Source organism: Symphalangus syndactylus, chromosome 12 (genome assembly GCF_028878055.3).
Source record: "Symphalangus syndactylus isolate Jambi chromosome 12, NHGRI_mSymSyn1-v2.1_pri, whole genome shotgun sequence".
Taxonomy (NCBI): Eukaryota; Metazoa; Chordata; class Mammalia; order Primates; family Hylobatidae; genus Symphalangus; species Symphalangus syndactylus.
The window spans coordinates 128,205,391-128,218,310 of NC_072441.2; the positions used below are offsets into that span (position 1 = coordinate 128,205,391).

The following is a 12,920-nucleotide window of genomic DNA, read 5'->3' on the forward strand; positions in this document are numbered from 1 at the left end:
GATAGTTCTTCTATTATTTAAAAAATTTTTGATTTTTAATTTTTAAGGGTACATTGTAGATATATATATTTATGGGGTACCTGAAGTGTTTTGATACAGGCATGCAATGTGTAATAATCATATCATTGAGAATGGGGTACTCATCCCCTCAATCCATTTATCCTTTCTGTTACAAACAATCGAATCATACTCTTTTAATTATTTAAAAATGTACAATTAAGTTATAGTTATTATTATTTTGTTGTTGATTTAAAGGTTAATATTTTTATTAAGTATCGTACAATTGTCCTCCACAAGTTCAGTGTCAACATACCATTTCACTAACAGTGTGTGTCAGTTCCATTTCTTTATAGTCTCATTAATCCCAGTGATTTTCATTTAAAAACAAAAATTAAAACTATTTCATTGTGAATAGCCAAATGATTGTGTTTTCATTAATAATCTTTAAAATTGTGTGATTTCCTATCCAGTTACATGATATTTCCCCATGGAATTCCTACCTAAAAATCTTGCTTTTTAAAATTTACACATTATAGTTGTACATATTTATGAAGTACATGTGATATTTTGATATGCATATGCAACATACAATGATCAAATCAGAATGTTTGGGATATCAATTACCTCAAACATTTATCATTTCATTTATTATGTTGGGAACATTCTAGATCTTCTCTTCTAGCTATTTGAAATATACAAGAAATTATTAACTATAGTTGCCCTACTATGCTCTCAAACACACTAGGTCAATGTGTATGTTTGTACTCATTAATCAACCTCTCTTCATCCCCTTATCCCCCTTCTCTTCCTATTCTCTGGTAACTACCGATCCACTCTTTATCTTCGTAAGATCCACTTTATTTTATTTTATTTTAGTTCCGAGATACATGTGAAGATGTGCGGGTTTGTATGTAGGTAAACGTGTGCCATGGTGGTTTGCTGCACCTATGAACCCATCACCTAGGTATTAAACCCAGCAGGCATTAGCTATTTATCTTGATGCTCTCCCTACCGCTGCACTCGACTCCAGACAGGCCCCGGTGTGTGTTGTTCCTCTCCCTGTGTCCATTTGTTCTCATTGTTCATCTTCTACTTGTAATTGAGAACATGTGGTATTTAGTTTTCTGTTTCTGTGTGGATTTGCTGAGGATAATGGCTTCTGGCTTCATCCCTCTGCCTGCAAAGGACATGATCTCATTCCTTTTTATGGCTGCATAGTATTCCATGGTGTATATGTACCACATTTTCTTTATCCAGTCTATCATTGATGGGCATTTGGGTTAATTACACGTCTTTGCTATTGTGAATAGTGCTGCAATGAACATGCACGTGAATGTATCTTTATAATAGAATAATTTATATTCCTTTGGGTATATACCCAGTAATGGCATTGCTGGATCAAATGGTATTTCTGGTTCTAGGTCTTTGAGGCGTCACATTGTCTTCCACAATGGTTAAACTAATTTACATCCCCACCAACAGTGTAAAAGTGTTCCTATTTATCCACAGCCTCACCAACATCTGTTGTTTCTTGACTTTTTAATAATCACCATTCTGACTGGCAGGAGATGGTATCTCATTGTGATTTTGATTTGCATTTCTCTAATAATCAGTGACGAGCTTTTTTTCCACATATTTGTTGGCTACATAAATGTCTTGAGAAGTGTCTGTCATGCCCTTTGCCCACTTTTTAATGGGATTGTTTTTCTTGTAAATCATTTAATTTCCTTATATATTCTGGATATTAGATATTTGTCAGATGGAAAGATTGCAAAAATTTTCTCCCTTTCTGTAGGTTGTCTCTTCATTCTGATGATAATTTGTTTCTTTTGCTATGCAGAAGCTCTTTAGTTTAATTAGATCCCATTCATCAGTTTTTGCTTTTGTTGCAATTGCTTTTGTCATCTTCATCATGAAATCTTTCTTCCTGTGTATGTCCTGAATGGTATTGCCTAGGTTTTCTTCTAGGGTTTTTATACTTTTGTATTTTACATTTAAGTCTTTAATCCATCTTGAGTTATTTTTTGTATAAGGTGTAAGGAAGGACTCCAGTTTCAATTTTCTGCATATGGCTAGCCAGTTTTACTAGCACCATTTATTAAATAGGGCATCCTTTTCTCATTGCTTGTTTTTGTCAGGTTTGTCACAGATCAGATGGTTGTTGATATGTGAATTCTCTATTCTGTGCCATTGGCCTGTTTTTGTATGAGTAGCATGCTGTTTTGGTTACTTTAGCCTTGTATTGTAGTCTGAAGTCAGGTAGCGTGATGCCTCCAGCCTTGTTTTTTTTGCTTAGGATTGTCTTGGCTATATGGGCCCTTTTTTTGGTTCCATGTGAATTTTAAAGTAGTTTTTTTTTTTATAATTACGTGAAGAGTGTTAATGGTAGTTTTAATGGGAATAGAATTGAATCTATAAATTACTTTGGGCAGTATGTTCATTTCCATGATACTGATTCTTCCTATCCATGAGGATGAAATGTTTTTCCATTTTTTTGTATCCTCTCTTATTTCCTTGAGCAGTGGTTTGTAGTTCTCCTTGAAGAGGTCCTTCACATCCCTTGTAAGTTGTATTCCTAGGTATTTTATTCTTTTTGTAGCAATTGTGAATGGGAGTTCACTCATGATTTGGCTCTCTGTTTGTCTATTATTGGGTCTCTTGAATACAGCACACCAAACTGTCTTGAGTCTATCCAGCTTGCCATTCTGTGTCTTTTAATTGGGGCATTTAGCCCACTTATATTTAAGGTTAATATTGCTATGTGTGAATTTGATCCTGTCATCATGATGCTAGTTGGTTATTTTGCAGACTTATTTATGTAGTTGTTTCATAACGTCATTGGTTTTTGTACTTCAGTGTGTTTTTGTAGTGGCTGGTAATGGTATTTTCTTTCTATATTTAGTGCTTCCTTCAGGACCTCTTGCAAAGCAGACCTGGTGGCAATTAATTCCTTCAGCATTTGCTTGCTGAAAACGATTTTATTTCACCTTTGTTTATGAAGCTTAGTTTGGCCAGATATGAAATTCTTGATTGGAAACACCGCATGTTCTCACTCATAGGTGGGAATTGAACAGTGAGAACACTTGGACACAGGAAGGGGAGCATCACACACCGGGGCCTGTTGTGGGGTGGGGGGAGGGGGAAAGGATAGCATTAGGAGATATACCTAATGTAAATGATGAGTTAATGGGTGCAGCACACCAACATGGCACATGTATACATATGTAACAAACCTGCACGTTGTGAACATGTACCCTAGAACTTAAAGTATAATAAATAAATATATATATGTATATATAAAAGAATCCCAAAAGGAAATTACAGTAAGAGTGGAAAGAGGAAATAGGTATAGAAATCATGGAAATTAATTTCCTGGAATTGAGGAAAGAGGACAAGCCACAGGTAAAAGAGTCCACGGATGCCAAAGAACAGAAACTACAGGAAAACTCGCCGGCAGACACCTGGGTGCGACACCCAAGGTCACAGATAGCATCCTAAAGGCACTGGGGAAGACCTGGCCGCACCTCCCGGCAGGACAGGACTGACTGGGGCCTTTCAGCAGCAACGCAGACAGGAAAGATGCTGATATTTTCAAAATCTAGAAGGAAAGAACATTAAAGCCAGCCAGACCCTCACGTAAACAGAAAGGATGAGATTAAAATGTGCTCAGGCTTACAAGACCTCAGGAGATTTGCCGCACAGAGACCCACGCCAAGAACATTTTTAGAGGACATGGTTAAATAAGAGGAACAGCAAATCCAGGAGTTGCTGTGAGAATGATGTGAAGTAAAGGTGACCAAATACAAGGAAAAAAAAAAGAAATTCTTCGTTAGAAAGTCTTTTTTTATTTTATTTTATTATTATTATTGTTTTAAGATGGAGTTTCACTCTTGTTGCCCAGGCTGGAGTGCAATGGCATGATCTCGGCTCGTTGCAACCTCCACCTTCAGGGTTCAAATGATTCTCCTGCCTCAGCATTCTGAGTAGCTGGGATTACAGGTGCATGCCACCATGCCCGGCTAATATTTGTATTTTTAGTAGAGATGGAGTTTTGCCATGTTGACCAGACTGGTCTTGAACTCCTGACCTCAGGTGATCTGCCCACCTCGGCCTCCCAAAGTGCTGGGATTACAGGTGTGAGCCACCATGCCCAGCCAGAAAGTCTTTTTTTAAAAAGTGTGAATATTGGCTCTTATTCTCTTCTGGCTTGTAGGGTTTTCGCTGAGAGGTCTGCTTTTAGTCTGATGGGCTTCCCTTTTTTTAGGCAACTTGGCCTTTCTGTCCTGCTGCCCTTAACATTTTTTCCTTCATTTTGACCTTGGAGAATCTGACGATTATGTGTCTTGGGATTGATCTTCTCATGGAATATCTTACTGGGGCTCCCTGTATTTTCTGAATTTGAATGTTGGCCTGTGTTGCTAGGTTGGGGAAGTTCTCCTGGATGATATTCTGAGGTATGTTTTCCAACTTGGTTCCATTCTCCCCGTCTCTTTCTGGTACCCCAATCAGTCATAGATTTGCTCCTTTTATATAATCCCATAATTTTCAGAGTTTTGCTTGTTTCTTTTTATTCTTCTTTCTCTAGTCTTGTCTGCCTGTCTTATTTCAGCAAGATAGTCTTGAAGCTCTGAAATTCTTTCCTCAGCTTCATCTGTTAGGTTGTTGATACTTGTGGTTGCAAAATTATGTTCTCACGTTGTGTTTTTCAGCTCCTTCAGGTCATTTATGTGCCTCTCTAAACTGGTTATTCTGATTAACAGCTCCTGTAATGTTTTATCATGGTTCTTAGCTTCTTTGCATTGGATTAGAACATGCTCCTTTAGCTCAGTGAAGTTTGTCATTATCTTATCTTTTGAAGCCTACTTCTGTCAGTTCATCCATCTCAGCCTCAGCCCAGTTCGGTGCCCTTGGTGGAGAGATGTTGTGATCATTTGGAGGAGAGGAGGAACTCTGGCTTTTTGAGTTTTCAGTGTTTTTTTCATTGATTCTTTCTTATCTTCCTGAGTTTATCTAGTTTCTGTCTTTGAGGTTGATGACTTTGGATGGAGTTTTTATGGGGACTTTTTGTTGGTGCTGTTGTTCTTATTTTCCATTTGTTTGTTTTGCTTTCAAAAGTCAGGCTCCTCTTCCATAGGGCTGCTGTGGTTTTCTGAGGGTCTGCTCCAGACCCTATTTGCCTGCGTCCCTCTTGCATCTGGACGTGTCACTGTGGAGGCTGCAGAACAGCAAAATGCCTGTCTGCTTCTTCCTCTGGGAGCTCCATTTCTGTTAGATGCATCATTGATTTTGTTTCCTTTAGATAAATATCCTGTACTGGAATTGCTGGATTGTATGGTACTTTCAGTTTTAGATATTTAGGAAACTTTTATACTGTGCTCCATCGTGTCTATGTACTAATGTACTAATTTATGTTTCCACTATTTCTTGTAATGGTATACAAGAACTGCCTTTTCTTTTCTTCCTTGCCTGCATTTGTTATTTTTTATCCTTTGATAGTAGTCATTCTACTGGGGTGAGATAGTATCTCATTGTGGTTCAGTGTGCCTTTCCTTGATGATTAGTGATGTTGAGCATTTTTTCATATGTTTTGGGGACATTTGTGTGTCTTCTTTTGAGAAATATCTGGTCATTTCTGCTGTCCATTTTTTAATGAGGATATTTGATTTTTTTGTTGTTGAGTTTTTTTAGTTCTTTGTATATTCTAGAGAGTTAGTTCCTTTGGGTAAATACTTTGCAAATATTTTATTTTATTCTAAAAATTGTCTAATCATTTTGTTGATTGTTCCCTTCACTGTGCAGAAGCTTTTTAGTTCAGTTAGTCCCATTGGTCTATTTTCGTTTCTGTTGCCTGTGCTTTTGATGTCTTAGCCATTAAATCTTTGCCTAGACCAATCTCCTGAAGTGTTTCTTCTAATAGTTTTATAGTTTCAGTTCTTAGATTTAAGTACATAATTCACATTGAGTTGATTTTTGTATACGGTGAGAGATGGGGTCTAGTTTCATTCTTCTGCATGTGGATATTCAGTTTTCACAGCACCATTTATTAAAGAGACTGTCGTTTCCCTAATATATGTTCTCTGTGCCTTTGTTAAAAATTATTTGTCTGTGAATACATGAAATTACTTTTTGGTTTTTTATTCTCTTCCATGGGTCTATGTATCTGTTTATTTACTAACACCATGTTATTTTGACTATTATGGCTTTTTGTTTTGGCATATGAAGTATGGTAGTGTGATGACTGCATGTTTGTTCTCTTTGCTCAATGTTGTTGGCTATTGTGGGTATTTGTGTTTCCATGTCAATTTTAGGATTATTTTCTCTATTTCTGTGAAGAAAGTCATTGTATTTTGAAAGGTACTACATTGGCTCTGTAGATTGCTTTGGGTGGTATGGTCATTTTAACAATGCGTATTCTTCTAATCCATGAGCATGGGAGGTTGTTTTATTTGTTCGTGTTTTATTTTTATATTCATCAGTGTTTTGGAATTTTCATTGCAGTCTTTCAACCCATTGGTTAAATTTATTTCTAGGCATTTCAATTTTTTGTAGCTATTGTAAATGGGATTGCCTTCTTGATTTTTTTTCAGGTTGTTCACTATTCATGTATAGAAATAGTTATGACTTACATAGGTTGAATTTGTATCTTGAAACTTTACTTAATAATTTATCAGTTCCAACAGTTTTTTTTTTTTTTTTTTTTTTTTTTTTGGCGGAAGCTTTAGGTTTTTCTAAATAAAAGATCATGTCATCTATGAACAAGGATAATTTGGCTTCCTTTTTTCCCACTTGGATTTCTCTTTTCCCCTCTTGCCTAATTGCTCTGGCTAGAACATCCAGTATCATGTTGAGTAAGAGAAGTGAAAGTGGGCATCCTTGTCTTGTTCTGTTCTTAGAGGAAATACTTTGAGATTTTTCGTATTCAGTATGATGTTACAGTGGGTTTGTCCTATATTGCCTTTATTGTGTTGAGGTATGTTCTTTCTGTAGCTAATTTGTTAAGAGCATATACATGAAGGAATGATGATGAATTTTATGGAGTGCATTTTCTTTATCTATTAAGGTGATCATACAGTTTTTGTCCTTCATTCTGTTGATGTGTTATATCACATTTATTGATTTGTGTATGTTGAACTGTCCTTGTATCCCTGGGATACATTCCACTTGAACATGGTGTATATCCTTTTTGATGTGCTGTTGGATTCAGTTAGCTAGTATTTTGTTGATAATTTTTGATTCTATGTTCATTAGAGAAATTGACTTATTGTTTCTTGATGTTGTTTCCTTCTCTGGTATAAGTATCAAGGTAATGCTGTTTTTATAGAATGAGTTAGAAATAATTCTCTTTCACTTTTTGGAATAGTTTGAGAATTGACATTAGTTCTTTTTAAAAAGTTTGGTAGATTTCAGAAGTACAGCCATTTGTTCCTGTGCTTTCTTCATTGGGAGGTTTTTAAAATTACTCATTCAATCTTACTACTCGTTATTAGTCTCTTCAGGTTTTCTATTTATTTCTGGTTCAATCTTTATAGGTTATATAAATTCACAAATGTATACATTTTTCTCTTGGTTTTTCAATTTGATAGCACATAGTTTTTCATAATAGTCTCTAATGGTCCTTTCTATTTCTATAGTATCAGTTGTAATGTCTTTTTCAATTTCTGATTTTATTTATTTGAGTCTTCTCTCTTCGTCTTGTTTAGCTAGCTAGCAGTTTATTGATTTTATCTTTTCAAAAAACCACCTTTTAATTCTGCTTATCCTTTGTATTTTTTAGATTCTATTTTGTTTAGTTCTGCTTTGATCTTTATTATTTCTTCTACTTGTTTTGCGTTTGGTTTATTTATGCTTTTCTACTTTCTTGATGTGCACCATTACATTGTTAAAATCTTTCTGCTTTATTGATGTAGTAATTTATTGTTGTGAAATATCCTTAGCACTGCTTTTGCTTTATCACGTAGGTTTTTGTATGTTGTGTTTGCTTTTTCATTTGCTTCAATAAATTTTTAAATTTTTCTCCTTAATTTTTTCATTGATACAATGGTAATACAGGAACATGTTGTTTAATTGCTGTCTATTTTTACAGTCTCCAGAGATCCTTTTGTTATTCATTTCCAATTTTATCCCATTGTGGTCTGATAAGATATTTGATATGATTTTGATTTTTTGAAATTTCTTGAGACTTGTTTTGTGACCGAACATATGATCTATCCATGAAACTGTTCCATGTGCTGATAAGAAGAATGTGTATTCTGCAGCTTTTGGATGAAATGTTCTGTAAATGTCTGTTACATCCATTTGGTCTATAGTGCAGATAATTTGTTGATTTGCTTTCTATATGATGTGTCCAATGCTCAGTGTTGGGGTTTTGAAGTTTCCCACTATGATTGTATTAGGGTTTATTTCTCTCTTTAGCTCTAATAATATTTGCTTTATATATCTGGATGTTCTGGTGTTGGGGGCATATATATATATTTGTTATATCATCTTACTGAATTGATCTCTTTATCATTACATAATAACCTTTTTGTTTGTATTTGTGTTAGTTCATTCTCATGCTGCTAGGAAGAAATACCCAGACTGGGTGATTTCTAAAGAAAAGAGGTTTAATTGACTCACTGTTCCACATGGCTGGGGAGGCCTCAGGAAACTTACAATTATGGCAAAAAGCACCTCTTCACAGTGCAGCAGGAGAGAAAATGAGTGCCAATTGGGGAAATGCCAACCATCTACAAAACTGGATGACATACATAGGCAGGCTTGTTCTCAAGCTCTCTGATGGTGCATTCACGTTTGCAGTGGCCCTTCAACTGGAGGAGTGTTGTTTCTGTTTATGGCAGTGTCCCAGGGAAGATGGTTTTCAGGCTCTGGGAACTGTGCATTTTGGCTTCCTTTGTCCTGTGGGCAGCCTCCCTGGTGTGCTATACTGCCTGTTTTAGGGGATTTAGGACACTATATGGCTACAGTGCTGGGGGCCCAGATATATTGCTGGGTCCAGCAGGCATCATAATGCTGCAACCCTCTGGTTGGATATGGGAGGATGTCCTTGGGGCTCCAGGGATGTGGAGATGGAGGGGCGGGCAGCTGGGCCCCAGGGTAAGAGGTAGTCTGATGGGGGATTAGTTCTCAAAATGGTCCATGTTGCACCTGCTTAGGCTTCAGGGGGGTGAGTAGAACAGAGTGTGAATTTCCTCTGTAGAGTAATGCAATTGCAATGGACTCCAGATGACTTTCTATGCTAGAGTCTCCTGTGGCTATTGCAGGCATCTATGATGGGAATGTGCAGCACTGGGGATCTTTTACTTACCTTTCCTTTGCAGTGGGGAACTTCTTTTGGATCTGAGACAATCATGGATGGGCCAGTTGCTTCACTTCTCTCTCCTTTCATGCCTCAGAGGGTCCCTGTCACTTCCCTGCTGAATTCCAATGTTCTCGCTTAGGCACTTTATTTGATGTGTGGTTGTCTACTTGTTTGAGAGGGGCCTGACACTTGCTCCTTCGTTGTGAATGAGGCAGGTGTCAGGCACCTCTAGTCATCCATCTTCTTCTATCTTTTGTGCAATTTTTGTAATATATTTTACTTTTCCATATGGCGTAAACACACAATACATTGCTATTTTTTCTATAGTGATTTTTAGAGTGATTGAAAATAAGAAAATTTATATTTACCTTTATTTATATCATTTCTGGAGCTCTTCATTTCTTTGTGTGGATCTTAGTTTATATCTGGTATTATTTCCCTTCTGCCTTAAGAACTATTGTTGACATTTCTTACAACACAGGACTGTTGATAATAAATTATCTCAGCTTTTATTTTTCTTAAAATACCTTTAGTTTGTACTTCATCTTTGAAAGATATTTTCAATTGGTATAAAATTTTACGTTGACTTTTTCCCAGTAATTTCAATATATCATTACCTTGACTTTTAGTTTGCACAGTTTATATATTTCAAAGAGAAATATGTGTTTTTATCTTAGTTCATTTGTATGTGATTTATCTCTTTAAGTATAACATCATTTTTAATAATATATTCTACTAGTTACTGTTTGGATTTATAGCTCAATATCTTTCATTAATTTTGGAAAATTCTCAGGTGTTGTATCTTCAGATATCTTTCTGCTTCATTCTTACTCTCATATCCTCGGGAATCCCAATTATACATATATTTTAGATTGGTTGATATTGTTCCACAGCTCTTGGATGCTCTGCCGTTTTTTCCCTTTTGCCTTTCCTATTTCCCTTGGCATTTATGTTTAGAATATTTTTATTGATCTAAAGTTTACTGATTTAGTTTTCAGCTGTGCCAAGTGTACTGATGAATGCATTAAAGGCATTCTTCATCTCTATTACTGTGCTTTTTGGTTTTGTCATTTCCTTTTGTATTATTATTGTGGTTTCTGTCTTACTGATGAAGTTTCCCATTTCTTCATGAATTTTGTTCTCATTTTCCACTACAGCCTTTAACATATTAGGCTTTATTTAAAATTCATTGTCTGATAATTCCAGTATCTGGCCATTTCTGTGTCTGGTCTTGTGTATCATTTTATCCCTAGACAGTAGGTTGTTTTTTCTTGATATTTTGGCTATGTCTCACAATTTTTTATTGAATACCAGAACAGTAGAGAATACTACTGTTTTATAGTATTTATAGTACTTACAAATATTATTTGTCACTATAAATGGATATCTCTTTCCAGCTCATTTGGGTGGGGCCGTGTGTCAACCTAGCTTGGAGTTCAGATGTGTTTGAGTTTATTTGTTGCTATGGTTATCTTCAGTTTCCAACTAGCTTCAAATTATTCTAGTGCTATTTTATTTTTGAGGGGAGGGGCTGGCTGGGGTGATTGAGTATTTAAGATGACCATAGCAACAGTGAGACTCAAACCTAGTTTATTTCCAGACTAGGTTGACACAGGCCCCTACACAAATGACCTGGAAAGAGGTATATCCATTTATAGTGATGAATAATATTTATAATATTCTCTGGGAATGTTTCCTGCTCTTCCTTCAGGTGTAGAGGATTTTTCTTCTATTGTTCCTCTTCCTCTCACTTTTGCACTCAGGTGATAAGTTCGTTATTTCTCCCCTAGTTGTGTAAGCCTGTTTTTCCCATAAGGGACTTCATGCCTTTCCTATTACAGAAGCCTCTCTCCTTCTCTAGGCCTGTACCACAAAGGAAAACATTTTCTGGTCTACCTACCTGCCTGTAATCTTCCTTCTGAATATCTGGTAGAGACCTGTACAGCAGAGTCTTCAAATGGATGTGAATTCCCTGCGCGTCTATGACTCAGTAGTTCCACACTCTCATATTTCCTTATTTGATGTTTAATAATATTTAAAAATTAGCTTAGCTTTCTTACTCATTTGTATGGGACCCAGCATTACTTCTTCTTGTGCTCTGCCGTGGAGGAGTCAGTGCTTGCTTCCCATACTCTTTTTGGTGAGGCTTGACTTTCCTTTGATATTGGATTATTTAGCTGCTCTTCAAACTCAGCTCTCTGATAGATTTGGGAAAGTTATGATTTTGTATTTAATTGAGATATTTGTTGTTGCTAGGGTAGAAGGGATGCTCTTTCCATCTTTCTACATCTTAGGTGAAAGTGAAACTTCAAAAACTTTTAAAAATTAAAGTTCCTGTTAGGAAGTAGAACTTCTATGCTAATTCAGTGTTTCTCAAATTGTTTCTGGTGGAGGATCTGGAAGTCATAATGCTATTTATAGAATGACTGCTTTATTCAAATTTGAACAATTGAATATATGTTTATGACAAATTATGTAAATTATTTATATATTAAATGGTTGATGCAATTTAATGAATATCTCTTGGATTTTGATAATGATAGTATATATAGTTTATATACAATTCTAATAATACAACTTTGGAAGATGAGTTTACTGTTCACATTTTATGGATGAGAGGAACTGAAGTGTAAAGATATTAGGTTGATTGCTTTGGGGCATAGAGAATTAACATGTATTTGAGTTGAAATTTGACCCTATATCATTTTGTTTCAAAATGTAGCCTTTTTTCACTGTACCACAATGTGGTGTTAACAGCTTTTTGCTTGGGTAAACACTTGGTGACTAGGGAAGAGGTAATTAACAGTAAAAATCTGACTGGACTTCTATGGCTGAATATACTTTGACTTTTATTTAACATGAGCCAATTTTTTTTAATAGGCAATGATATGGGAAATGATGATGCCATCGGAGGGAATGTGAGCAAATATATAGTGCTTCCAACTGGCTATTGTGGACAGCCCAAGAAAGGACACCTTATCTTTGATGCTTGCTTTGAAAGTGGTAAGTATATTAAAGGCTTTTCCTTTTAAGTTTGTCTGGTAAGGCATTTCTTTTTTCAGAATTGAGTTTTTTTTTTTTTTTTTTTTTTTTTTTTTTTTTTTTTTTTGAGACAGAGTCTCGCTCTGTCGCCCGGGCTGGAGTGCAGTGGCGCAATCTCGGCTCACTGCAAGCTCCGCCTCCCGGGTTCACGCCATTCTCCTGCCTCAGCCTCCGAGTAGCTGGGACTACAGGCGCCCGCCACCGCGCCCGGCTAATTTTTTGTATTTTTTAGTAGAGACGGGGTTTCACCGTGGTCTCGATCTCCTGACCTCGTGATCCGCCCGCCTCGGCCTCCCAAAGTGCTGGGATTACAAGCGTGAGCCACCGCACCCGGCCCAGAATTGAGTTTTATGTGACCATTCAGTGCAATTCAACTCATTTAATATTTCACAATAATGGGACAAGTTTTACGGGAAAAAATTTTGAAGGAACTAACTTGGGAATATCAAATTTTTGTTGTTATAAATGATTAAAAATATAATTGATTGTAATATTAACAAATGCTTATATAGTAGCTTATATTTTAGAAACTACTTTCCAAGATTTTTTTTGGAATAAAACCCTCATGTTTGACTGTATT

The 12,920-nt window shown here is 36.1% G+C and overlaps 1 protein-coding gene across 8 annotated transcripts in view; it reads left to right on the top strand.

Moving 5' to 3' along the window:
- Positions 1–12,920, top strand: part of AGBL4 (AGBL carboxypeptidase 4) — a 1,484,537-nt gene that overhangs the window by 142,136 nt on the left and 1,329,481 nt on the right. For all 8 annotated transcript variants that reach the window (XM_055255111.2, XM_055255112.2, XM_063627496.1 and 5 more), the window contains one exon: positions 12,179–12,301. In XM_055255111.2, coding sequence (XP_055111086.1) covers positions 12,179–12,301 — 123 coding nt within the window. The remainder of the gene's footprint in view (positions 1–12,178; positions 12,302–12,920) is intronic.